The sequence below is a fragment of the Kogia breviceps genome, chromosome 14, assembly GCF_026419965.1.
Source record: "Kogia breviceps isolate mKogBre1 chromosome 14, mKogBre1 haplotype 1, whole genome shotgun sequence".
NCBI classification, from domain to species: Eukaryota; Metazoa; Chordata; class Mammalia; order Artiodactyla; family Physeteridae; genus Kogia; species Kogia breviceps.
The window spans coordinates 30,523,889-30,550,537 of record NC_081323.1 but is presented as its reverse complement, the minus strand read 5'-3'; the positions used below and the strand labels follow the sequence as shown (position 1 = coordinate 30,550,537).

General features: G+C 42.7%; 1 protein-coding gene across 2 annotated transcripts in view; it reads right to left on the bottom strand.

Annotated features, from left to right (window-relative positions):
- XRN2 (5'-3' exoribonuclease 2) overlaps positions 1–15,053 on the bottom strand; it is a 78,783-nt gene extending 63,730 nt beyond the window's left edge. Inside the window, exon 1 of one of the 2 annotated variants that reach the window (XM_067013469.1) lies at positions 14,860–15,053. In XM_067013469.1, coding sequence (XP_066869570.1) covers positions 14,860–14,934 — 75 coding nt within the window. In that variant the 5' untranslated portion in view covers positions 14,935–15,053. The remainder of the gene's footprint in view (positions 1–14,859) is intronic. The other variant, XM_059036308.2, reaches the window with a different exon arrangement.
- Between the last annotated feature and the right edge of the window lie 11,596 nt (positions 15,054–26,649).

Here is a 26,649-nt window from a genome sequence, read left to right as displayed (position 1 = left end):
GTTTGCTATATTGCAGCTCTTCAATGAATGCTGAGTGCAGCTGCATGAGAATTTCTACTTCCACTACCTAGAAAGTATAGCCTGGGGAAGGAGGTATAGGTGGGTCCTAATTTTGAGAAAAGAGCTCCAGGCATTCCCAGTAAGAAAATGGAACATATTTTTCTCTCCAGAGTTCTGAGGATATCTTCAACACATTAATTATATAAATTTACAGTTTCTTTCTTCAAGAGAAGATTCTGATACTCAACAAAGGAACTCACTCTTCAAGAGCCTTGCCATTAAATACAATGCCAGTTATCTCCTGCTAGGTTCCAGAGAGATTCTTAATTAGAGAGTAGATAAAAGGAGAGCTACTCTGAACCCTAAAACCAATTCATTTCAAATAGCTTCTCATTATCTTTCCAGTTTTCCAGATGATAAACTGAGCACACATTGCAGCCTTCCTTTTCTATCCCCAGACCACATAAAAGACTAGAAACAGGGACTTCCCCGGTGGTCCAGTGATTAAGACTCCATGCTCCCGATGCAGGGGGCCTGGGTTCGATCCCTGGTCAGGGAACTAACTGCATCCTGCAACTAAGAGCCCGTTTGCCGCAACTAAAGATGCCGCACGCAGCAACAAAGATCCCACGTGCTGCAACTGAGACCCAGCGCAACCAAATAAATAAATAAATTTTTTTTTAAAAGACTAAAAACAGGGCTTCCCTGGTGGTGCAGTGGTTGCAAGTCCGCCTGCCGATGCAGGGGGCGCGGGTTCGTGCCCCAGTCCAGGAAGATCCCACATGCCATGGAGCGGGTAGGCCCGTGAGCCATGGCCGCTGAGCCTGCGTGTCTGGAGCCTGGGAGCCTGTGCTGTGCAACAGGAGAGGCCACAACAGTGAGAGGCCTGCGTACCGCAAAAAAAAAAAAAAAAAAAAGACTAAAAACAAACAAATAACCACAATTGCATAACTGTGCTGAAAAACCAAAAGGAGATCCTTCTGTGACTGATAAATCACAGGGGATGCCCCAAATGTGGAAAACTAGTAGATCTGATCAGATGGAACACACAGCCTCAAACATGCAGAAGTGGGAGAACACAAGAGGGCTCTGGGCCCAGAGGGGGCCCACAGGACAACGTCTGGATGACCCCGCAGCAGCAGCAGGAACAGCCCAGCGGGTCAAGCCCTGCACTCTCCTCTCCCCTGGCCCTCTCAGGCCCCATGTGGACCAGTCAACTTGAGACAGTTATTCCCAGAAAACACGAGTGCTTGCGGAGGAAGGGCAGTCAGTACCCTGGCTGAGCAGCAGTTCCCCGCAGGGGCAGGGAGCACACCCACCCAAAGGCTGGCTGTCAAGGCAGTTCTGCCCTGCAGAAAGCCCACTGCATGGAAAAAGGAAGGGATATATGTATCCCGAACAAGCAGTTGAGAAATTACCCTGGTTGTGCACAAATATGCCAAGGAATCAAGATAAAGAAGGTATCTGAAGAAGTAAAGATGGTACACATATACAAACAGTGAATCTGTATAAAAATACACTCCACAGGTTTTGAGGTAAACCCCCAGAACGAACTTCACACCAACCTACTGTTCCAGTCAACCTTATACGGTTTTCTGGCTCTTCAAACGTAAGGCGGAAACCACTACTATCAGTAATACCTAACTAAATGCATTTTTGTGTAAGTCTGCACAGTATTTAACAGCAGCACTATAAATATCAGGACTCGTGTCTGAGGTTCCACTGTAACAAGAGCTCCCACTGTTGGACGGTAGATAACATACTGTAGAAGTTGGTTTTAGACTTCCCTTAAAGCAGCTTAGAACTCCAGAAAAGAACTGCAAAACACAGGTGACATTTTGGGGAGAAAGGGTCAAAAGCCTACTGAAAAATTTAAATTACAGTATTCACGTTAAAAATTCGGGCCGTAAATTTTGATATAGTTTTCAAACAAAAAACTTAGGATTTTTAGTGATTAGTGTTTTTTTAAGTTGCATGTATACCAGCTCTCCATTTTTATACAGTGTTCGTCAACAATGACTACTAATTATCACTAACGTTTACGGAACACTTAAAATGGGATAGAAACTGTTCTAAGGGTTTTTACTCATGGATTATTTCCCTCTCTCCTCACAACAACCCTGTGAGGTACAGAGTATCCCACTTACAGATGAGAACACAAATGCTTAGAGGGGGTAAGTGGCTTTCCAAAGTCCCACTTCTGCCAAGTTCAGAGACCAGGATTGAACCCAGTCATCTGAATTCAGAGCTGGTAATCTTAAGCGGTATGTCAGACTGATTAATTGCAATTTCACTAGATTCAGCATAAACTTATTGAACACCTATAATGTGTGTCAAGGACTACAGCCAGAACTATGGGGGACCCATAAAATGCAAGATGTGTGAATCTGATCTTCACTCTCCAAGACAGAGATCATATTGGAGAGCTCGGCTACCAGCATGACTGCATGAGGACTTCTGCCCACCTGCTCCCCAGCTGAACTAGAGAAAATTTTTTTAAAAACCAAAACATTTAAAGCCTTTGGAAACAGTCCAAGGAGCAAACAGCAATCTAGTCAAGAAAAGCTTTGAAAAGTCAGAAATGACTTCATTTGCAACAGAGCATGGAGAAGTTTACACCCAAGGGCATTCAATCTCAAGAATGGCAAAAGGTGTGGTGAAACGAACTGAGTAGGTAAATCGGGGATCTAATGAAGATACAGCCTAGACCACAGACCAGCTGGTCTGCAGGAGAGAACTGGGGAATAAGACAGCTGGGAGGAACCCTCCTGGGGTTAGAACAGATACCAAACATTAATCGCAGAAGCTAATCCTTGGAAGGTGCCACAATTTCACTGCATTAGTCTGTAGAGGAATTTATTCCCTGAGCACTGTTGAAAACAATGGCACAATGCACAAAAATCCATGGAATTTAACTGCTGGGTGATCACACCCAGCAGTTAAGTGGGTGAGAGTAGGAGACAGCCCTACGTGTGCCACTGTCATCGCAGGGTGACTGTGGGCACATCCAAACTGCACCGCCCTGAGGATCAGTATCAGAGGCATAACAACACGTTGAGGAAGACACTCTCCTCGTTAAAATAATCCAGCCAGTAGCTACATAAATAACAATAACATATCTGGGAAGGGTTTGGGGGGACCAGCACCTAAAATATCCTGTTCGCAGGAAAAAAAAAAAATTCCAGGCATGCAGAAAAACAGAGAAGTATGACCCACATGCTGGAAAAAAGTCTGGCAAAAGAAACTACCTGTGATATTGTCCAGATGTCAGATTTAACAGAATAGAGTTTAAAGCAGCTATTATAAATATGTTCACAGAATTAAAGAGACATATGGTTAAAGAATTAAAGAAAGGTATGATGACAACTTTTATCAAATAGAGATAGTACCAAAAATAAGAATTATAAAAAACAAACAAATGGATACTCCAGAATTGAAAAATACAATAACTGAGATCAAAAATTCACTACAGGGGCTCAACAATAGATTTGAACTGGCAAAAAAAGGAATTGTTGGGACTTCCCAGGTGGCGCAGTGCTTAAGATCTGCCTGCCAATGCAGGAGACACAGGTTCAAGCCCTGGTCCCACATACTGCGGAGCAACTCAGCCCGTGCACCACAACTACTGAAGCCTACACTCTAGAGCCCGTGAGCCACAACTACTGAGCCCATGTGCCACAACTACTGAAGCCCACACACCTAGAGCCCGTGAGCTCTAGAGCTCGTGCTACGAGAAGCCACTGCAGTGAGAAGCCTGCACACAGCAGAGAAGAGTAGCCCTGCTTGCCACAATTAGACAAAGCCCGCGTGCAGCAACAAAGACTGAACACAGACAAAAAAAACCCCCAAATAAAAAAAGAATCCTTGGGACTTCCCTGGTGGTGGAATGGTTAAGAATCCACCTGCCAATGCAGGGGACATGGGTTTGATCCCTGGTCTGGGAAGATCCCACATGCTGCGGAACAACTAAGCCCACGTGCCACAACCACTGAGTCCGCGTACTGCAACTACTGAAGCCCTCACACCTAGAGCCTGTGCTCCGCAGCAAGAGAAGCCACCGCAACGAAAAGCCTGTGCACCGGAATGAAGAGTAGCCCCCACTGACCACAACTAGAGAAAGCCTGCAAGCAGCAAAAAAAATAATAATAATAATTCTTAAACTTAGGTTAATAGAGATTATGCAAGCTGAGGAGCAGAGAGAAAAAAGGATGAAGAAAAACAAACAAAGCCTGAGAGAAATATGAGACACAAATAAATACATGAACATACAACTGGAGTACTGGAAGGAGAGGGGAGCAAGGAGCAGAACAAATATTCAAGGAAACAATAAAAAAAAGTTCCCAAATGTATTGAAAAACAATAACCTACACATGCAGGCAGCTCTAACAACTCCAAGTAAGATAAGCACAATGAGACCCACAGACAGATATATCAGAGTTAAAATGATGAAGGTATAAGACAAGGAGAAAACCTTCAAAGAATCCATAGGAAAAATGACGAGTCACTTACAAGATAAACCGAATAAATTTAACAGCTGGCTTCTAGCAGAAATAATGGAGGCCAGGGACTTCCCTGGTGGCACAGCAGTTAAGAATCTTCCTGCCAATGCAGGGGACATGTGTTCAAGCCTTGGTCTGGGAAGATCCTACATGCTACGGAGCAACTAAGCCCGTGTGCCACATCTGCTGAGCCTGCGCTCTAGAGCCCGTGCACCACAACTACTGAGCCCACACACTGCACCTACTGAAGCCCACGCACCTAGAGCCCATGCTCTGCAACAAGAGAAGCCACCACAATAAGAAGCCCGCACACCGCAACAAAGAGTAACCCCTTAAACTGTATTGCAAAATTGTCAGCCTTCCCTCAAGTAATCTATAAATCTGATATGATTTCAATAAAATCTCCACAGGAAATTTTTTTTTTTAAAAGAAATAATTGAGGCCAGAAAGCAGTGGGATAACATATATAAAGTGCCGAAACAGAAAAAAAAATGTTAACCAAGAATCATATAACCAGGAAGGCCACTGTTCAAAAATGAAGGTGAAATAAAGACTTTGCCAGATAAACAAAAATTGCATTTGTTGCTAGCTGACTGGACTTAACAAGAAATACTAAAGGGAAGTTCTTCAGACTGAAAGTTAAGTGACCCCACTAAAGATAATAATACATTTTTTAATCCTTTCTTTTCTTAACTGCTATTGCAAAAAAACAATTGGATGAAATGATATTTTGTAAAATGCTATGGCTTACAACACACACTTTAATATAAATGTAATATATTTCCTAGTAACAGCCCAAAAAGAGGTGGGTAGAAGCAAAATAGCAATGTGCTATGGAAGTAACCACAGATGGTAAAGTAATAATTACAGAAATGCACTGTTGGGTTTGTAACATTAATAGATATAATACATATAATGACAATACCATATAAAAAAGGAAAATGGGGGGACTTCCCTGGTGGTCCAGTGGTAAAGAATCCATCCTGAAAAGCAGGGGATGTGGGTTCAAAACCCCGGTTGGGGACCTAAGATCCCACATGCTGCAGGGCAACTAAGCCCACATGCGACGACTACTGAGCCCTCGTGCCTCAACTAGAGAGCCCCGTGTGCCACAAACTACAGAGCCCATGTGCCACAACTAGAGAGAAGCCTGCACGCTGCAACAAAAGATCCTGCATGTCGCAACTAAAGACCTGACGCAGCCAAAAATAAAATTAAAAACAAAAAGAAAATGGTAATCAAGCCATACAGCAGTGAAGGTTCTATATATTACTGGAATTCAGCTGGTATAAATCTAAAGCTAACTCTGGGCTTTCTCTGCCGGGGACCTGGGTTCAATCCCTGGTCGGGGAACTAAGATCTGTAAGCGTGGTGTGGCCAAAAGACAAAAAAAAAAAAAACTAAAGCTGGTAAGATGTGTATAGTAAGCCCTTAAGATATATTTTTTAAAAAGATCACTAATGAAATCTAAATGCTACATTAAAAATACATATAGAAAACAGAAAGTAAAAGGGCAAATATAAATTCTGTGATATCAGTAACATTAAATGTGAATAGATTAAACAATCCAATCAAAAGACAAAAGTTGTCAGACTGCATTTAAAAATATATCTAATTATATGCTGTCTACAGGAGACACACCTGAGATTCAAAGATACAGAGTGGGGCTTCCCTGGTGGCGCAGTGGTTGAGAGTCCGCCTGCTGATGCAGGGGACATGGGTTCGTGCCCCGGTCTGGGAGGATCCCACATGCCGTGGAGCAGCTAGGCCCGTGAGCCATGGCCACTGAGCCTGCGCGTCCGGAGCCTGTGCTCCTCAATGGGAGAGACCACAACAGTGAGAAGCCCGCGTACCGCAAAAAAAAAAAAAAAAAGATACAGAGTGAAAGTAAATGGATGGGGAAAGAGACTCAAACAACAACCACAAGAAAACTGTAGTGGCTGTACTAGTACCCGACAAAATACCTAGACTTTAAAAAAGACTTACTGGAAATAATGACATTTGATAATGATAAAAAGGTCAATCCATCAAGAAGACATAACAATTAGAAACACATGCACCTATAACAGCATCAAAATACGTGCAACTTTTAATAAATGACAAAAAAAAAAGAAACAGACAATTGAACAATAATAGTTGGAGACTTCAATACTCCATTTTCAATAATGGACAGAAGATCAACAAGGAAACAGATAACTGCAACAACACTATAAACCAACCAGACCTAACAGACTTTTACAGAACACTCCACTCAACAGAATATACATTCTCAACTGCATGTGAAACATTCCCTGGGAAAGACCAATCGCTGGGCCACAAAACAAACTCAATAAAAGCATAAAAGTGATGCCAAGTATGTTCTTCAACCACAACAAAGCAATGAGCTCAATAATGGGAGAAAAGTTGGCAAATTCATAAACATGGAAATTTAACAACACACTAATGAATAACCAATAAATTGAAGAAGATATCAAAAGTGAATCAGGAAATAATTTGAGAGGAATAAAAATGAAGACACAACATATGAAAACTTACAGTGTAGAGCCCAAAAGCAGAGTTCAGAGGGAAATTTATAGCTGTAAGTGTCTATACTAAGAAAGATCTCAAATCAACAACCTAACCTTCATTGGAATCATGTTGATTATAACTGATTTGAAGAAGGCCAAGTGAACTGAATAAGATCACTTGAACAGCATGTTTCTTGTAACTATCCTTATATTCTTCTCACAAAAGGTCTATAAAATATTTGTTTAAAATTTTTTTGTATCAAAATATTTGGAAAATTAGAAGCTTCTTTTTAACATGTATTGATATGGCTTGAATTATTATTTTATGAAATTAAGAGCCCTATATACCCATAAATCTTTTCACATAATATCATTTAAGCTTTAAAAACAAAACAAAACAAAACCTAACCTTCCACTTTAAGACACTAGAAGAGCAACCTGAACCCAAAGCAAGCAGAAAGAAGAAAACAACAAGTCTTAGAGAAAAATTTAATGACAGAGAATAAAAAGAACAATTTTTAAAAATCCATGAAACCAAAGAAGATCAACAAAACTGACAGACCTTTGTCAAGTCTGACCAAGAAACAAAAAAAGCAAGGTGGGAAAACTAGATTTCACTACATGCAAACAGCACAATTCTATACTACGCAATGTTACCAAGAGTTAGACACAAAAATATCCCCAATTTTACTTAGACATATAAACTACCAAAAATAAACTTACCAAATAAAATTCTGAAATATCAGTGCTAGGCACTGTTTCATGCACTTAACTTGGATTAACTGACTTAATCCACACAACCATGTGGCACATACACAGCTGATCTTCTTTATTCACAAATTCCATATTTGCTAATTCACCCACTCACTAACATTTTTTGTCACCCCCCCCCATCAATATTTTTGCACTCTCAAGGTCATTCACAGACACAAGCAGAAGGGTGAAAAATTTGAGTCCACTGACACACACATTCCCAACTGATGTTAAACAAGGCAACATTCTGCCCTATTTCAGCTCTCATACAGAGATGACCAGAGCATAGAGACTGTAGGAACAGGGTGGTGAAATGCAAGAAACTCCAGTTCTTCACTGTTTAGGAGAGTTTAAGTCATTTTCCCAAGACCAGAAAGCTAATGAGTGGAGGACTGTATAAGCCAAGGACACAAAGTAAAGAAACTGATGGTTGAATGAATTAAGAGTAGTTAAAACGCCAAAAAGAAACAAAATGGAATCATAAAAAAGAACAATTGTAAAATGGAAACAAAGCACAGATGAGACAGACAGCAAACAGATAATTAGATTACAAATTTAAATCCAACCATACCAATAATCACATTAAATGTAAGTGTTCTAAATGCCCGATTTACAAGGCAGAGATTGGGAAAACAGTTTGGCAATTCCACAAAAAGGTAAACATGGAATTACCATAAGACCCAGCAATTCCACTCATAGGTATATATACCCGAAAGAGTCAAAAGCAGGGACCACTCATAGGTATATACCCAAAGTATTGATCTATTGTACAAAATACCTGTGCACCAGTGTTCACAGCAGCATTATTCACAATAGTCAAAAAGTAAAAATAACTTGTGTTGGGATTTCATTATACAGACTTAAAAATTAACAGTTATAGAATATATGTATCTTCAGGTTTTACAGATGCTCCCAAACTGTTTTCCAATAAAATTAATTGCATTTTCATACAATAGGTTCCACAGTGAAATACTACATAGTAACGAAACAAACTGAGATAAATCAAAGAAACATGAAATCTCATAAACACAGATACAAGAGAAAGTAGAGGTTACAGTACCATTTTTAATAATATAAGCATTACCAAAACTACTCTTTGCTATTAGAAGACAGGATTGTGAGGTGGCCACTGTCTAGAAGGGAGCAAAGGGGAACTTCTGGGGTACGAATACTACTATGATATTCTGTTTCATAATCTGGATGCAAGTCATACATTTTTATTTTGTGAAAATTAACAAGCTATACACATAGTTATATAACTTCAATATATGAAGTGTTTAAACATTTAAGTGACTATACATGCATATATGTATTTGTGTATATATACTTCAATTAAAAGGTTTCCAAAATCTGAAAATAAAGAGAAATTGATACATGCTAAACATGAATGAATATTAAAAACACTATGTGAAATGAAAAAGTGAAATAAACCAGACACAAAATGACAAATATTATATAATTCCACTTATATGAGCTCCTAGAATAGGCAAATTTAGTGGGGGAATAGACCATATTAACACTAGTCAAAAGATCCGGTTATATTAATATTGGACAAAACAGATTTCAGAGCAAAGAATATTACCAAGGATAAAGGTCATTTTATAATGATAAAGGAGCACATTCAGGTACTTCCCTGGTGGTGCAATGGTTAGGAATCCACCTGCCAATGCAGGGGACATGGGTTCGACCCTTCGTCTGGGAGGATCCCACATGCTGCAGAGCAACTAAGCCCACGAGCCACAACTACTGAGCCTGCTCTCTAGGGTCCACGAGCCACAACTACTGAGCCTGTATGCCACAGCTATTCAGCCCGCATGTCACAACTAATGAAGCCCACATGCCTAGAGCCCATGCTCCACAACAAGAGAAGCCACCACCATGAGAAGCCTGCACACCGCAATGAAGAGTAGCCCCTGCTCACCGCAACTGAAGAAAGCCCATGCGCAGCAACAAAGACCCAATGCGGCCAAAAATAAATACATTTTTTTAAAAAGTATCAAATCTTCAAAAAAAAAAAAGAAACACATTCATCAAGATGACCTAACAATCTTAAGCATTTATGCACTAATAAAAGAGTTTTAAAATGCAAGGAGCAAAAACCAACAGAACTGAAAGAAGAAACAGACAAATACAAAAAAATTATAGAAGATTTCCATACCCCTATTAAGTATTGATAGAACAGGAGACAGAAAATCAATGTGCTGTTCAAGTCTTCCATATCCTATCAACCAGCATGATAACATTTATAGAACACTCAATCGAGCAATAGCAAAACTTGTGTCTTTTTCAAGTCAAAATGAAACATTTACCAAGACCATATTCTGGGTCATAAAACAAATCAGTTAAGCTTTAAAATATGTAATTCAAATTATGGAAAGTTATGTTCTCTGACAAGGGAACTAAATTAGAAATCAATAACAGAAAAAGAATGCCTTGAAAATCCCCCAAATATTTGAAAATTAAGGAACACTCTTCTGAATAACCAATGAGCCAAAGAAGTCAAGGGGATATGAGAAAGTATTTTTTACTGAATGAAAATGAAAAGACAACATGTCAATGTTTGTGGTGTGCCACTGGAACAGCACCTAGCAGGCAGCTTATGGCACTCAACAGAAGCAACTCAAAGAAGCAGCATCAATACAATGACCTCAGCTTCTACCTTAAGAGGACAAGAAACACAAGCTAAACTCAAAATGAGCAAAAGAAATAAACAATAAAAATAAGAACAGAAATTGATGAAGTAGAAAACAGAAAAAACAATATAGAGAAATCAATGAAACCAAAAGCTAGTTCTCTGAGATCATTCTAGCCAGACTGATAATGGAATAAAAGAGAAAGGACAAAATTAGTATCAGGAATGAGAGAAGTGACATCACTACATTTTCTATTGATATTAAAAATAAGCTATGAACAAACCTTATAGCAACAAATTGGACAACTTAGACTAACAAAATCTGTGTAAGATACAAACTACAAAAGCTCATTAAAAAAATAGATAATCTGAATACCTCTATGTCTACTAAAAAAACTATATTTTTATCTTAAACCTTCCCCAAAAACTTCAGGTCCAGATGGCTTCACTGATGAATGCTACCAAATACTGAAGGAAGAAATAATACCAATTCTACAGAGATTCTTCCAGAAAACTAAAGAGGGTATGTACCTCTCAACTCAATATGAGGCCGAGATTACTCTGATACCAAAACTGGACAAAAACATTATAAGAACACTATAGACAAACATCCTTTTTGAACATAAATGTAAAAATTCTCAAGAAAATGTTAGCAGACTGACTCCAACAGTATATAAAAATAATACACCATGACCAGGTGGGATTTATCCACCTGAAATGCAAGGTATGTTTAACATTTAAAAATCAATGTAATTCACCATGAAAAAAACCCTAAGAAACAGAAAGCACAGTATGAACTAAAAGCATAATAAGATATCTCTAAGAAAACACAAGAAAAAATCTTGGTGACCTTGGCAAAGATTTCTTAAATATAACATAAAAAGCAGGAATACTGAGGAAAAAGAAAGAAAGCAGACTACTAAAATTAAAAACTTTTCCTCTTCTTTGCACTAAGTAAAAAGACAAGCCACAGATTAAGGGAAAATATTTGCAAAAAAAAAATCAATATGTAAGAAACTCTACAATTCAGTAAGACAAACAACCTAACTTAAAAATGGGCAAAAGATATGAACAGACACCTCACTCAAGAAGACATATGGAAAGCAAATAAGCACCCAAAGAGATGCTCAACATCATTTCTCATTAGGGAAATGCAAATTAAAACCACACTGAGATAACACTACACTAGAATGGCTAAAACTAGAAAAACTAACCATACTAAGTGTTGACAAGGAAGTGGAACAACCAGACCTATCACACACCGCTGGTGGCAATGAAATGGTACAACCTCTTTGGAAAACAGTCTGGCAAGTTTTTCTTTTTAAATAATCAAACACCTACCATACAATGCAACCAATTCATTCCTAGGTATTTTCTCTAAAGAAATGAAAGCATACATTCACACAAAGATTTGTATGCCAATGTTCATAGACTTTTTTTAATAGCTGAATACTGGAAACAATCCAAACGTTCACCAATCAGGTGAATGAATAAACGTGATATATGCACAACACTGAATACTATTCAAAATTAATAAGAAATAAACTACTGATACAAGTACTGACATGGATGACTTTCAAAATAAATATTCTGAATGAAAGTAACCAAGTCAGGTTAAAAAAAAGAGTACATATTGTATAATTCTATTTATATAAAATTGTAGGAAATGAAAACTTATCTATAGAGTCAGAAATAAATCAGTGGTTGACTAAAGATGGGCAGTGGGGAGGGGTTATGGGGAGGTACAACAAAGGGGCAGAAGGAACGTTTCAGAGAGGATGTGCATTATCTTGATTGTGGTGATGTGTTCATGAACATACAAATATGTCAAAATGTATTAAATTGTACACTTTAAATATGTGCAGTTTGTTCTAGGTCAATTACACCTCGGTGGAGGAGGGAGGAGAGAACAGAGAAAAGAAAAATAAATCAATCTAGGAGGACCAGTATTCAGAGTTCAGAGAAGGCAGAGTAAACGGAAAACAAGAAAAAAATCAAAGAGCATTCCATAGAACTAAAGAACACAAGCCTCCAGACTCAGTCAGCCAAGCACTGATCAAAATGAATTGAAATTTTTTTTAAAAAATCTGTACCTAAGTACATAATTACAAAAGCTTATACCACCAAGGATAAAGATCTTTTAAAAATTCAGAAAGAAAAACAGATCAACTACAAAAGAATGAAAGCAAAAGAACACAGAAACCAAGAGCATGGGCTTCCTAGTTTTGATGCTGGCTCTGACATGTATTAGCCACAAGACCTTGAGTACCTTACTTAACCCCTGTGTGCTTCACTTTTCTCATCTGTAATAAGAAGAAGGAGAAGGGGGGGAGAGGAGAAGGAGAAATAGTTATGTGGTTATTATGAGGATTTAATAAATTCAACTGTGAAGTGCCTAGTACATGTTAAACACTACCTAAGTGTTAGCTAAATAAATAAATCACATTAACATTCAACTTCTCATCAACAATTCTGGATGACAGAAGTCAAAAGAACAATGCCTTCAAAATTTTGAGGGAAAGTAATTTTCAAACTCTGCCTAGCTAATGATTATTCACGTATACAAGGGTAGAATGGACTTAGAAAACTCACATACCACACAGCACTTCTTAAGAACTCAAGTAAGAACAAAAACCAAGGAAGGGTTTAAGCCAAGAGAAATAATGATTAGAAAACAGTATCTCCAACTGAAGAAATTTTTAAAAATCTAAGGAAGAGGCTTTCCAGCAAGTCTAAATAACCAGGTATGACAGCAACAGAAATAAAGATTTCAAGCAGTCTCCAACTAGAAAGAGGACTCGATAGAATAACTGATGAAGGAAGAGTCTAGATGGGGAACCATGTATAATGGAAAACAGGCAACACATAGAAAAAGACAGAAGTAGCACAAGAGAAGAAACAGAGTCACAGTACATAACCTGAATCTACACAGTGACAATAATCACCAATACTATTTGATTTTTCATGTTTTGAAACAAACCTGTATAGCCAAAGCCCTGACAATTTAATTCTGGATGCCAACGAAGCAAGAGCACAGCTGAGAAGCCTGGGATGAAGAGTAAGGAAACAGCAGTAGAAAAGCGAATACCTAACCTCAGAATGTGAAGAATCATGGGATACTTTGTGGAGGAGATGGAATAAAACAATAAAGGAATATTACTTAAATTTATCAAGTTTACCTATAGAACAAATAAAAATAATGATTAGGAGGATGGGGGCGTGTGGGGAAGGGCGCTGATAAGTGACTACATCCTCTTCTATCATAGCTAGAATTCAACAGATACACCCAAAATCAATAAATCACACGTAAGCAGGACATTTAGAGATAAAACCAAAAATAGTTTAAAGCAGTTATCACTGGAGAGTAGAAATGGGATAAGAGGTAACTAAACTTAATAAAGTTTGATAAGAGTTTTAAAAGCAAAGGACATGAGCATTCAGTTTAACAGTTTCTCTTTGAGAAAAACACAGGGAATACTGAAAATTCATCAGAACAAGAGTTTCGGTTCCTCCTAGAATAGAAACTAAGCAAAATCAAGATCTCACATCGAATGAGCCCTGGAGATCCATCTACCTGTCCAAAAAACAAACAAACGAACAAACAAATCTCACTAGCCTAAGCAAAAAGTTCCCAGTGTCGACTGGGCACTTCCTTCAAAAACGAAGGAGTGGGGAGCATAATGTGCCCCTGAACTTCCCAATCCGGAAATTCTCATTAAGAGTACAAAATCGAACTGGGACGGAAGCAAGGAAACGACAAATACAAAACTCAAGAACGGCCAACAGTCTACGTAACACTAACAAACCAACAACAAAAAGTGTTTTGTCCAAGTGCATCCAGGAATTCTGAAAATGTCAAAGGCATGCTGCCCGGCAGTCGGGCACCTAGACAAGGGGGCACTTAAGGGACTTCTGTCCTGTCCTAGACATTTCCGAGGTGCTGCTCTCTCCGTAGGACCTGACAACAGCAACAAATGGCCTCTCCCCTAACAGAAAACCTTTCAGGCTGGGACAGGAAACGGCAAAAAGCTGCCTCCCCCACCCCCCGCCAGCATTACTTCACAAAGTGGTTAGAGGCTGGCAGGGGCACCCGCGCGTCCCTAACCAGCTAACTCAGCTGACCAGCCGCGCGTTGCCCGACGGCCGAGGAGCCGCTTCCGAAACCCAAACCCGGCGAGCAGGAAAGAAACAAAGCCGTGGGCGGGGCCTTCCACCGGGGAATCTGCGGGTCGGGGAGGAGCATCCCTCCGCAAGCTCCGCCACTAGGCCCTCGCCCCGCCCAAGCCACCCCCGGAGCCCGAGTCCGAGCGCCCGCGCCCGGCGCCCGGCGGGCCGCGGGCTGCCGGGGGCGAATGCAGCGCGGGCGCCCCCACGGCGCCCCCCGGGCGGGCGGCGGGCCCCAAGGACCGCGGCCTGCACGCGCCGGGGCTCCGAGCGCTGGCGTGGCGGCCTCCGGTCGCCTCCTCACCTTCTCTTCCACGCAGTTGACAATGATGGACGGGTACTTGCGGCTGAGCCAGCGAAAGAAAGCCGGGACTCCCATAGCGGCGGCGCAGCTGTAGGCGGCTGCCCGGCCCGCGGACGGACGTAACCAGAGAGACAGGCAGCTTCGGGCCGCGGGCACTGGCACTTCCTCCCACGTGCACCCGGCGACAGGAAGTGAGGTGACGGCGCCGCCGCCGGGGAAGCCGGGAAGGAAGCTCTGGCCCTGCTGGGCGGAGCGGGTCTGGTCGGGGGCGGGGCTGGCCAATGGAGCGGGCGGCGAGGGCAGCAGCTGGCGTGGCTAGGCGCGCGTCCTCGGCGGTACCTGTCGCGGAGCCTCCATTGCCGCGGGCGTCCCTCGGGCGGGATTCCTGCGCTCCGCAGGCCCCCGGGGAGCCTTGGCCGGTCTGATCTCCTCTTTCCTACCCATCTTGATTCACGTAGAATATAAGCATCTACAACGCACTCGTTATTTCTGCTTCCCGCTTTCTCCCGATTTTATGCCACAGTACGTATCTGGACCAGTAACCGTATTTTTTAAAAGTATTTTGCACTAATGATGGCTGGTTTGCATAAGTAACTCACTTTAAATAGTTATAAAATGGAATGTACCCTTCAGCATCTAATTCAAGCATCCAGCTACATTTATGAATATAAAATAATTACTGGTATCACTCTCCAGCATTTAATTGAGCGTTTACAATGTGCTAAAGCATTGGCTAAGGGATTCTCAAATTTGATCGTCACTTGGGAGTTCTGAGGGTGCTTTTATCGTCTTCACGTAACAGATGAGAAGGCCAGGTTGTAGAGGGGTTAAGTAGCTTGCTTATTCACACAGCTTGTGTTTCAGTCCAAGTAAAGATCATTTAATCCTCTGTGCTTGCACTAACAGAATACTTTTGTCCTTTGTTTTCTGATGGCTTCAAATACATTTTTTTTCAACATATAAAAAGGAAGGTGTGGAAGGGGAGTTATTTATGTCCATTTGCTCAAGGCTGGAAGTCTGTCTCCCTGGAATCCCCTCTTGGCTTGATAAATCACACTCAATCCTAAAGACTCACCTCAGGAGGCCTCTGTGAAAGCATTTCCCCCTGCTACCTGGCATGCAGTATTCATGCCCCCTCCTCTGTGTTCTGATGGCACTTTGTTTAAACTGCTGGTGTGGAAATTAGAGAAATGGTGAGCCCATATTTTACCTAAGGACAACCAAAACTATTACCGGGAATTCTATCTGTGGTGAAGGCCTTCATTTCTCCTAGAAACAGCCCCTCCTGAATATCTGGCTTCCCTGCGTAAGTATCTTATAGGAACACACGCCGTAGGCATTTGGTACAGGGATGGCTAGCGAAGCAAGCTTGGCCATTGAGAGTCCTTGCCCAGCATGTTTGAACTTCAAGCCGTAATGATGGTGAGGCAATCCCGCCCAAATGGTTGAAAGCCAAAAGATAAGAATGGGACTTACTGCCAGTCTGCAATGAGAGGAGCAGATTTAGTCCCTGGTTTCAGTGGGTTTTGAGTACAGCTAAATCCCTCTCTCTACAGTTTGGTTGGTAAACCTGTCCTTTAATTCCACGAGCCAACAAATGATCCTTTTGCCCTAAGATGTTTTGGGCTAAGTTCCTATCCTTCACAAAGGAAAGAGTCTTCTGCCAATTCATATCCTATGTATTCCCTCTTCCTCCTCTTCTCCAGGAATCTCTCCCAACACATGAGCCCAGACTGGCTCCTGCCTGCCCTCACCTTCCATAGCACTCCTTGACTTCTAACACATGGTGTTGTGTCTTACATTGTTTCCTATCTCATCTGTGAACATCCTCTTTCCTCTAACATATCAGGATAAGCTAGGCTTTGCTGTGGTAATAAGTAATGCCTGAAATCTCATCAGCTGACCATATGTGCGGTTGAGCTACCCTACAGGGCTGTCCTCCACGTGGTGACTCAGGGATCCAGCTGCTTTCATCCTGTGGTTCTGCCAGCTCAACACATGACCACCACAGCCACTACCAAAGCAAGGCAGGGCAGGAGGGCTGCCCTGGATGTTTTGAAGGGCCAGGTTTGATGGTGGCTTACATAATTTCTACTTGAATCCGTTTGACCAAATCCCAGTCACATGGTCTCAACCCAACTGAAGACAAGATTGGAAAATACAGTCTTTTGGAGTGCTCAAGAATAGGAAAAGGAAACAGGATTGGTGAACACGCCTTATCTCTACCACACTCTTTAATTAAGCTGCAAATCAAATTATTAAATACGTATTTAAGGTCCACAGTCCCTGCTGCCTGCCTATGTTGGGCACCATTAGCAAAATAAATCATTGCTTTCAAAGAGCCTACCATCAGTAGCAAGGACAAAATACAACCACAGCATAATAATTAAGTCGCATTTTGACCTACAGTAAACAAGTCTCATACCACAGTGTATGATTAAAAATCCCAGATGAATTGCACAGACAATTAACTGCTACAGACATTTTAAAAAGATAGAGATCTAGTCATCTAATGGGGAAATCAGAGATGATAAGGAGGAAGTAGAATGACAATGAGTCTTGAAATCTCAGTGAGATTGGATTGGAAATGAGGAGGTGTGTGTGGAAAGAGACACTGTGAGTTCCCTGGAAGCAGGGACACGTCTACATTAATCTTGTTGTGGGCATCCAGTAGATTGTCAATATTTTTATTGAATTGAATTCTTAGAGCAGTAGTTCTCAAAATGTGATCTGGGGACCCCTAAGATCCCAGAGACCTGTTCAGGGGGTCCATGAGGTTAAAAGTATTTTCATGGTAATATTAAGATGTGATTTGGGGGACTTCCCTGGTGGTCCAATGGTTAGGACTCCGTGCTTCCACTGCAGGGGGCATGGGTTCGATCCCTGGTCCGGGAACTAAGATCCCGCATGCCAAGCGGCGAGGCCAAAAAAAAGATGTGATTTTCCCTCTTCACTCTCATTCTCCGAGTGTATTGTTCAGAGGCTATGTGATGTGATAGCTCAACAGATTGAATATCAGAAGCAGCTGTGGCAACCCAATTGTCTTCTATTAAGCCAGACACTGAAGAATTTCAAAAAATATAAAACAATGCCAATCTTCTCACTAATTTGGGGGCGTTTGGGAAAAATAGTTGTTTTATTAAAATATGTTACGTATGTTAGCATGTTATGGGTTTTTTGTTAAAGTGAATTAATTTTTTTTTCTTTTTTGGCTGCGTCGGGTCTTAGTTGCGGCATACAGGATCTTTCGTTGCAGCGCATTGGCTTCTTTCTTGTTGTGGCGTGTGGGTTTTCTCTCTAGTTGTGGCATGTGGGCTCTCTCCCTGAAGCTGCAAGCTCAGTAGCTGTGGCGCCTGGGCTTAGTTGCCCCACAGCATATGGGATCTTAGTTCCCTGACCAGGGATTGAACCAGCATCCCCTGCATTGGAAGGCGGACTCTTTACCACTGACCACCAGGGAAGTCCCAATTGATAATTATTTATTTTAGTATTCTAAGCATTTTAAAATTTTCTCAGGTTTGATTTCTAACATGGTAAATATTGATAGATATAATTACCTGAACAAAAGCTCTTTGGGGTGCCCAATAATTTTGAAGAGTATAAAGGAGTCCCAAGGCCAAAAACTTTGAGAACCTCTGTCTTAGGACACAGAAACAGAAATGGAATCGACAAGTTTCTGCTCTTAGCATCCATCCAAAGCTACTTTTTCAAATTTCTAGGATTTTTTTTTCTTTTTTCTTTTTTTTTTTTTTTTGTGCTAGGCGAGCCTCTCACTGTTGTGGCCTCTCCCTCTGCAGAGCACAGGCTCTGGACGCGCAGACTCAGCGGCCATGGCTCACGGCCCCAGCCGCTCCGCGGCATGTGGGATCTTCCCGGACCGGGGCATGAACCCGTGTCTCCTGCATCGGCAGGCGGACTCTCAACCACTGCACCACCAGGGAAGCCCAAATTTCTAAGATTTTGATATATTCAGATCGTGTCTTAAATGCTCCTTGCAACACAAAACAATGTGCAATCATTATCACCGGGTGTAATTCACAGGTACAAATGAACATGACTTTGGTGAAAACATGTTTGTTCCTGTGCAGTCCTGTCCTCACTGAACTTAAGAATGCAGCTCAGAGGGCTTCCCTGGTGGCGCAGTGGTTGAGAATCTGCCTGCCGATGCAGGGGACACGGGTTCGTGCCCCGGTACGGGAAGATCCCACATGCTGCGGAGCAGCTAGGCCCGTGAGCCATGGCCACTGAGCCTGCGCGTCTGGAGCCTGTGCTCCGCAACGAGAGAGGCCACAGCAGTGAGAGGCCCGCGTATCACCAAAAAAAAAAAAAAAAAAAAAAAAAAAGTAAAGAATGCAGCTCAGAAATGTAGGTACAGAAAGGTAATGCAGAAATGGAGATAACTGAAAGATGCATTTGTTAAGGCCTCAATCTGTACACACTGCTAAATGTATTCAGAAAGCTTATTTCCCTGTAAACTTTCTCAGTCTGTGCTCACACCTTAAGTTGACCAAAGACATAAAACAATGAGCATCGTACCCCCAAAGTGTGTGAGACAGGGGCTTTGTAGTCACGTGACTTTAGGAGCTCTGGGTTAAACTGAGTTAAGCAGAATACATTTCTGTGGCCCTCTTAGAGCCTTTTGGCATGCCCCATCTCACAAGTTCTCTAACCACAAAAATCCTTTTTTTTTTTTTTTTTTTGGAAGGCCTTGTATCCCTCAGATACTTTTGGAGAGTATACAGGCTGCGACTGACGTTTTTGCAAACTTTGGCTGTATGTAGTTCGGCTTCAAAGAACAGGATTTGACCAAAAACCACAAATCTAAATCCATACTTGTTATTACATGGATTTCAATGACAAATCCCGTGCTCTGAAATGTAACCCCAAACAGTCAAAGCCCACCAGAATGTGATTCGCTTGTAAAGCAGGTATAAGACGTCCTAGGTCAGCACTATGAAAGGGTCCTGCTCCATTTCATTCCATAATATGACATTTGAGAAGATTCTGGCAAATTTCTGTTTAAGGCCACAGGTTGTATTGTCTCCTAAAGCAAAAGACAGGAAGTTGACAGAAGGCACATGTTTCAAGGAGTTGAACAGTAATAATTCCCTTTGGGGGTATAAATGGAGAAACTGGATGGAAAAGGCCTCCTTTAAAGGATAATAAAGTGTGAAGCACTCAGAAGTGTTGAAGGTATGACCTCAACCCTACAAGCTGATAAGCAGGCCCAGACTTTTATTTATAGTGACATAAGTGACATTTATCTGCTTTTCACTGGAACATCTAATCCGCTTGTCAAGGTGTGTCTTAAGCGGACACCTGATTTCTGGTCAGAGTTCGCAGGCTTCGAATACAAATGTGACTGCCCTGGCTGAAACTCATGACTGAAAAAAAATCATGGAGATATGAAATCATCAGGGAAATATATCAACTAGATTTCAGTTTGCCACAGAGAGGACATCAGCTGAAGAGGGTATTGGCTTTGTGGTAGAAATTATGGTCAGTCAATTAAAGTAGAAATGGGTCCAAAAGGGAAGGGATATCTGTATGTGCATGGCTGATGCATTTTGTTGTGCAGTGGAGGCTAACACAACATTGTAAAGCAACCATACTCCAATAAAAATTAATAAAAATAAAGTAGAAATGGAGATGAATTACTGAGGGGTTCACAAACCTCATTATCTCCCTACATAGTCCTTAAGTTCAATTATGATAGAGTTGTAGCTGTCTCTTATGCCAAATTGTTAACAGAGTCCAGTTTTAGGAACTGAAAATCAACATGAATCAAGAACATCCACAAAAACTGCCCGACTTCTCTGTAGGAACTGAGGGGGATCCAGGCTGTGGTTCTCTCTTCAGGGACTCGCAGTAGCAGACGATATAAGGTGTAATCACATTTAAAATTAAGTAGCAATAAGCAATTTCAATAGCAGTACAAGGAAAAAAAAAAGGCCATGGTTACTTCCAAACAAATTAAACAGAACTTAGTCTAAGAGTTCAGAGGAGAGAAAGAAGAAAAGGCTGATGTGGACAGGGAGTCAAGCAAGACTTCATGGAGAAAGTGGGACTGGGAACAAGTCTTGAGGAAGAGCCAGATAGCTAAGATTTTCACTGGAATGACGTGCATTAATTCACCCCAGGCCACGGGGATCCCATCCCCCCAGCACACACATGGGAACGCACGCACACGCACTCTCCTCTCCGTTCTGTCCATATGCTTCCCGGGCCCTGGCACCCACACTGCTGTCCATGGTCCTGCAGTGCGGGGCCTCTATGTCACAGGCTGCAACTCACCTTCAGACAAGAGGACAAGCACCTTAGGAAGGTCTGTCTTGTTTCCTCTGCCTTGTGTGGCATTTTGCCCAAATACAGTTCTTTTTTTTTTTAAACCAGCTTCATTTAGGTATAATTTACATACATTAAAATACTTCCATTTAAGTTCAATGAATTTTGATAAATGGACGTCCTTGGGAAACCAACACTACAACAAGGATAGAGAACAATTCCATCACCCCCAAAAGTTCCCTGTGCCCCTGTGCGTGCGGTGGCAATTCCCTCCTCACCCCTGGCCTCAGGCAACTCTTAATCTGCATTTTGCCCCTCTAGATTAGATTAGTTTTTTCGAGAGTTTCCTATAAATGAAATCTACCGTTTATAGTCTTTTGTTCGACTTCTTTTCCTCAGTGTAATGTTTTTGAAATTCATCCATGTTGTGTGAATCAGTCAGTCCTTTGTTGATCGCTATGTAGATGTACCACAATTTGTTGGTCCGTTCACCTGTTGACGGATATTTGGGTCGTCTCCAGTGTTTTGGAATAAAGCTGCTGTGAACATCCATGTACAAGTTTTTGTGTGTGTGTTTGCAAATACACTTTCATTTCTTTGGAGCAAGCAAAGACTGGGAATAAGGGCTGCTGGTAGGTATATGTTTAATGTTGTAAGAAATTGCCAAACTGTTTGACAAATAGTTGTACCATCTTACCTAAACATACATTTGATGATTATAAGAATGGCCTCCATGAGCATTCTTGTCATTGTCAAAAACCTTGGGAGGATCTCTGATTTCTATAGAATGGAATTGATACTCCTTAGACTAGCATCTTTGGCCCTCTGCCATCTGCCCTTATTTTGCTTTTCCACCACCCTAGTATATGCTTACTTCACTCACTCACACACCATTGAACTACTTGCTCATCCACAACTGAGCCAGACATAAGTGACAGTGCTTCCAGGACTGGATTTGCACTAGTCCAGCTCCTCTTTTTGCCTCATCCATGTGACCACATACTGACCAGCCAATTGGTCAGGGTAAAGGCACCAACTTATATGTGTGACATCACATTCTAAGGCAGATTTCACAGACATCATTAATCTTGAAATTGTGTCTGTCTCTGAACATTCCAAACATGTTTCTAGGGTTTCAGAAATCCTCTTTTTGAAGGGAAGGGAGTACAGAGAGCATTCTCTTGACAGATTCACTCTATAAACATTTAGTGAGCATCTACTAGGAGCAAAGCGTAGTGGGAGATACCATTTGTAGAGTCTCTATAGGATGGATGTGGGTCACTGCAGCAGTCTAAAAGGGGGAAGTAGCAGACGGCTCTAAGGAGCCTGAAGTAACCACATGGGCCAATGCAATTTTACCTGAAGCACAAATGGGAAAACTGGAATATACAGTTCATGACAATTACGAAGAGGAAGAAAAAACGAGCAGCCCACCCTGTCTCATTATTCATTCATTGTTTAAGCAAATAAACCTCAAGTGTTCATTGGGTGCTGCTGAATTGCAATGATGTCTATCGCTATTAGAAACATCATCATGGGGACTTCCCTGGTGGTGCAGTGGTTAAGAATCCGCCTGCCAATGCAGCAGACATGGGTTCGATCCCTGGTCTGGGAAGATCCCACATGCCGCGGAGCAGCTAAGCCCGGGCACCACAACTACTGAGCCTGTGCTCTAGAGCCTGTGTGCTGCAACTACTGAGCCTGCGTGCCGCAACTGCTGAAGCCCACGCACCTAGAGCCCGTGCTCTGCAACAAGAGAAGCCACCACAATGAGCAGCCCACGCACCACAACGAAGAGTAGCCCCGCTCGCCGCAACTAGAGACAGCCTGAGTGCAGCAACGAAGACGCAACACAGCCAAAACTTAATTAATTAATTAATTTTTTTTTTTTTAAGAAGCATCATCATGAAAAAGATTTGTAATGTCTCCTGGGCTCAGATGCAGTCTCTTCCAGGTAAAGCCAATCATGAAGATGAAAAACAGGATGGAGGGGAGAAGAATCGTGCATTTACAAAATCGCCAGCGGCCCATTTTGCTTGTTAAGACAATGTCAGTTTGAAGGAGAAAATACATTGGTATAGGAAGTGTGCACGTGCCATTTTTTCTTCTATTTTTTTAAAGCTGATTCCCACTGTTCTGAAAATCCTCATGTTCTTTTCTGAAATGAATCTTCCACCTGGACTAGTGCGTTACTTTGTCCTAACACGTTACTCAAATAGAATCACTCAAGAAACTTGAATAAGAACTAAGACATAGTTGTGTGGTGCAGAGATGAGTCATGATTTGGCTTCTGGCTGCACGATGTGGGAGTTAGTCCAGCACCATGGGAGAGCGCCTTAAATTAGTGCTCTCAGAAAGTTAACAGAGGTAAGAATCCAAAAGCTTTTCTGTGTGTGAATGGCAGTCACGTGTTTCTATCTTTCTATCATGAGATCACTTGCTTAAGGAGAACCGGCTTAGAAACTTCTATCTTTTACAGAGAGCACGTTAGCCAATGGCCGAGAAAAACAGAGGTTTTTATGATACCAAAGACGAGTAGTATTTTTCATGCAGCTGATCCCACGACCCAAGGTAAATCAAACTCCAAAGAATGCATTTCCCTCGGTCTAGTACCCAGAGATCCCGCAGCATGTGAGCCTGACTTTTATTATCCAATTCATAGTCTCTTTCTAAAATCTCATTCATTTTTGCCCAGCCAGCCAGCACTGTCAGGCTAGGGATGCTACGATCCTAAAAGATGCTGCATTGGAGAGGGGGATAGACACCTGGAGCTTTAACTTTACCTAGTGACCCAAGTCACAGACCTGGCTCTAGACCTACTGTTGTGTGGCCTTGAACGATCCTCTCGCCTCCTTGGGACCTCACTGCCCTCACCTGTAAAGCGAGTTGCTAAACCAGTCACCTCTGAGGATTCTTCCGGCTCTGTCAGCATTAGACGCCACTTTCCTTGTCTGAATGCCTGTGTCATCTGTGGTCAGTATTTAATACATTGACATACACAGCTTGTTGCCACTTGTTTTCAGCTGTGTGGGGCTTCCCTCCCTGGAGTCATTTGAATGCTTTCAGTAACATTTGACAAATCTTGACTGTGCAGCTGTGTGCCAGCCTCTGTTGCAGGTGCTAGGTGTTCATCAAAAATTGCCTGTCCGGGCTTCCCTGGTGGCGCAGTGGTTGAGAGTCCGCCTGCCGATGCAGGGGACACGGGTTCGTGCCCCGGTCTGGGAGGATCCCACGTGCCGCGGAGCGGCTGGGCCCGTAAGCCATGGCCGCTGAGCCTGCGGGTCCGGAGCCTGTGCTCCGCGACGGGAGAGGCCACAGCAGTGAGAGGCCCGCGTACCGCAAAAAAAAATAAAAATAAAAATAAAAATAAAAATAAAAATAAAAAATTGCCTGTCCTCCTAGATTCTACAGTCTTGCTTAACATGGGGAGTGGGGTGGGAGAGAGATGGCAAATAAGTGAAGAAACAACGTATAATACTGTGTTGGGTTGTGATAAGTGCTCTGCAGTAAAATAAAACAGGGCGCAGGGATGGGGAGTGACAGTGAGTTGGGGCCTTTATTTTAGGGTCAAGGAAAGCCAAATTTCCATCTTTTAAATTGGGGTATAATTGACATATACGCTTCTGACACCAGTTTCAAAGTGTAATTGCAGTTCTCCATCAAGCAATGCTCAGACACCAGCTGGGTGTCCCACAATTCAACTCAGTTCTGACACTGTCTACCTGGAAATGGTGTCAGATCCCACAGGCTGAGGGCTCAGTCCCCCAAGACGGCCCCTCCCCCCACTTCAGATGCCCCTCACAAGTCTGCTCATCACCTGTGCTTCTGACCCACTGGCTGTAGATCAGGGGTTCCCGTGACCTCCTCCTCAGGTTAAACTAATTTGCGAGGGTGGCTCATAGAACACAGAGAAGCATTTTCCTTACTAGCTTACCGGTTTGTTGTAAAAGAACACAACTCAGGAAACGGCCAGCTGGAAGACACGCACAGGGCGGGGGGGCGGGGGGGAAAGGGCGTGGAGCTCCGGGTGCTGCCACCCTCTCCAATTTCAACATAGTCATCAGCTCCGATGTTCTCTGAACTTGTACTTTGGGGTCTTCTGCAGGCTTCATCTAGTGGGCGTGACGGATCATTGACTGCATTTCCAGACCTTCTCTCCTCCCCTGAAATCAGAGGGTGGGCCTGAAAGTTCCAACCATCTAATCAAGGTTGGTTCTCCATCCTCATTAGCATCACAAAAGACACCTCTATCAGCTCTGGGAAATTCCCAGGGTTTCAGGAGCTCTGTGCCAGGAACTGGGACGAAGACCAAATGTATATTTCTTATAGTAAGTCATAATACCACAACCTACCATAAGATGAACTGTTCTCAAACGTTCAGCCAATGAGTTTTGGCAATTGTGCACATGTGTAGTAAAGTTAAAACATGTCTGAACATTCCATAGCACTCTTCTCATCACTTCCTTCCTTTGAATTGGGACTGGCCTTAGTGACTTGATTCCAAGGCACAGAATGTGGCAGAAGGGACAGGAGGTGACTTCTGAGGCAATACAGCTTCCACCTGGAGCCCTGTCTCCCTCCCTCTCTCTCTCTCTCAACCCATCCACCAGGCTGTGAGGAAGCCAAGCAGCCACATGGAGAGGCCAGGTGTAGCCGTGCTGGCCGGCCCCAGCTGAGGTCCCCACCAGGGGATATTGGTTTTTTCTTCTTATCACACCTGACAGGTGAGGAGGTGGGGAATCTGAGCACAGAGCTCAAGGAACCCCAGGCAGACAGCCTCATGAGGGAAGGGTCGGCAGAGGCCAGGGGCAGAGCGCTGGTGGCTGGGGACAAAGGTACGTGGGCTTCTCCCCGACCACAGGGCCAGGGAGCCTCCCCTCCCCCTCCCCCCATGACGGGAATGCGGCCACCACAGAGTCCCTGCCTGTAACTACCAGGGTGGGGAAAGATGGCCATGACCCCAAACTGCAGCTGTTATAATACTTGACGTTATTTTTAAAATCTCAGAATAAAGCTTTCTGCTGCCCTAAAAAAAGGAGCCGGTTGTGTTCGGCAAATGGACGCAGAGTTAGGATGGAAGGGTCAGGAAAGGTCACGGACCAGCTTTGCAACTAAGCCATGCAAATAGGGACCCGGTGTGCTATTCTGTACTCACGGCGGGGGGGGGGGGGGGGGGCGGGGGGCGGGCAACGTCATGTCATCATCTTCCACTTTCTGACAAGAGAGTCTTGGAGTGACTTGAACTTTAGGCTTCTGAAGGAAATGATAGAGCAAGGGGCTGTGATGAATGCTTTTCTGGCCAGGGCAGCCCGGGCAGCATAAAGATGAAAACGCTCCGCATTTGATGATGAGCTCGGGCCAGGAGGAGCCTCCAAGGGGAAAGGTGAGTCTCTTTTGAGTGTCCTACTGGGCTGAGAGGCTCTTCAAAGATCTCAAGTTTGCCCAGCAGGGGTGATATTGACCTTCCGTTTTTAATCAGTTGTTCTTCCCCTGAGGCCACACAGA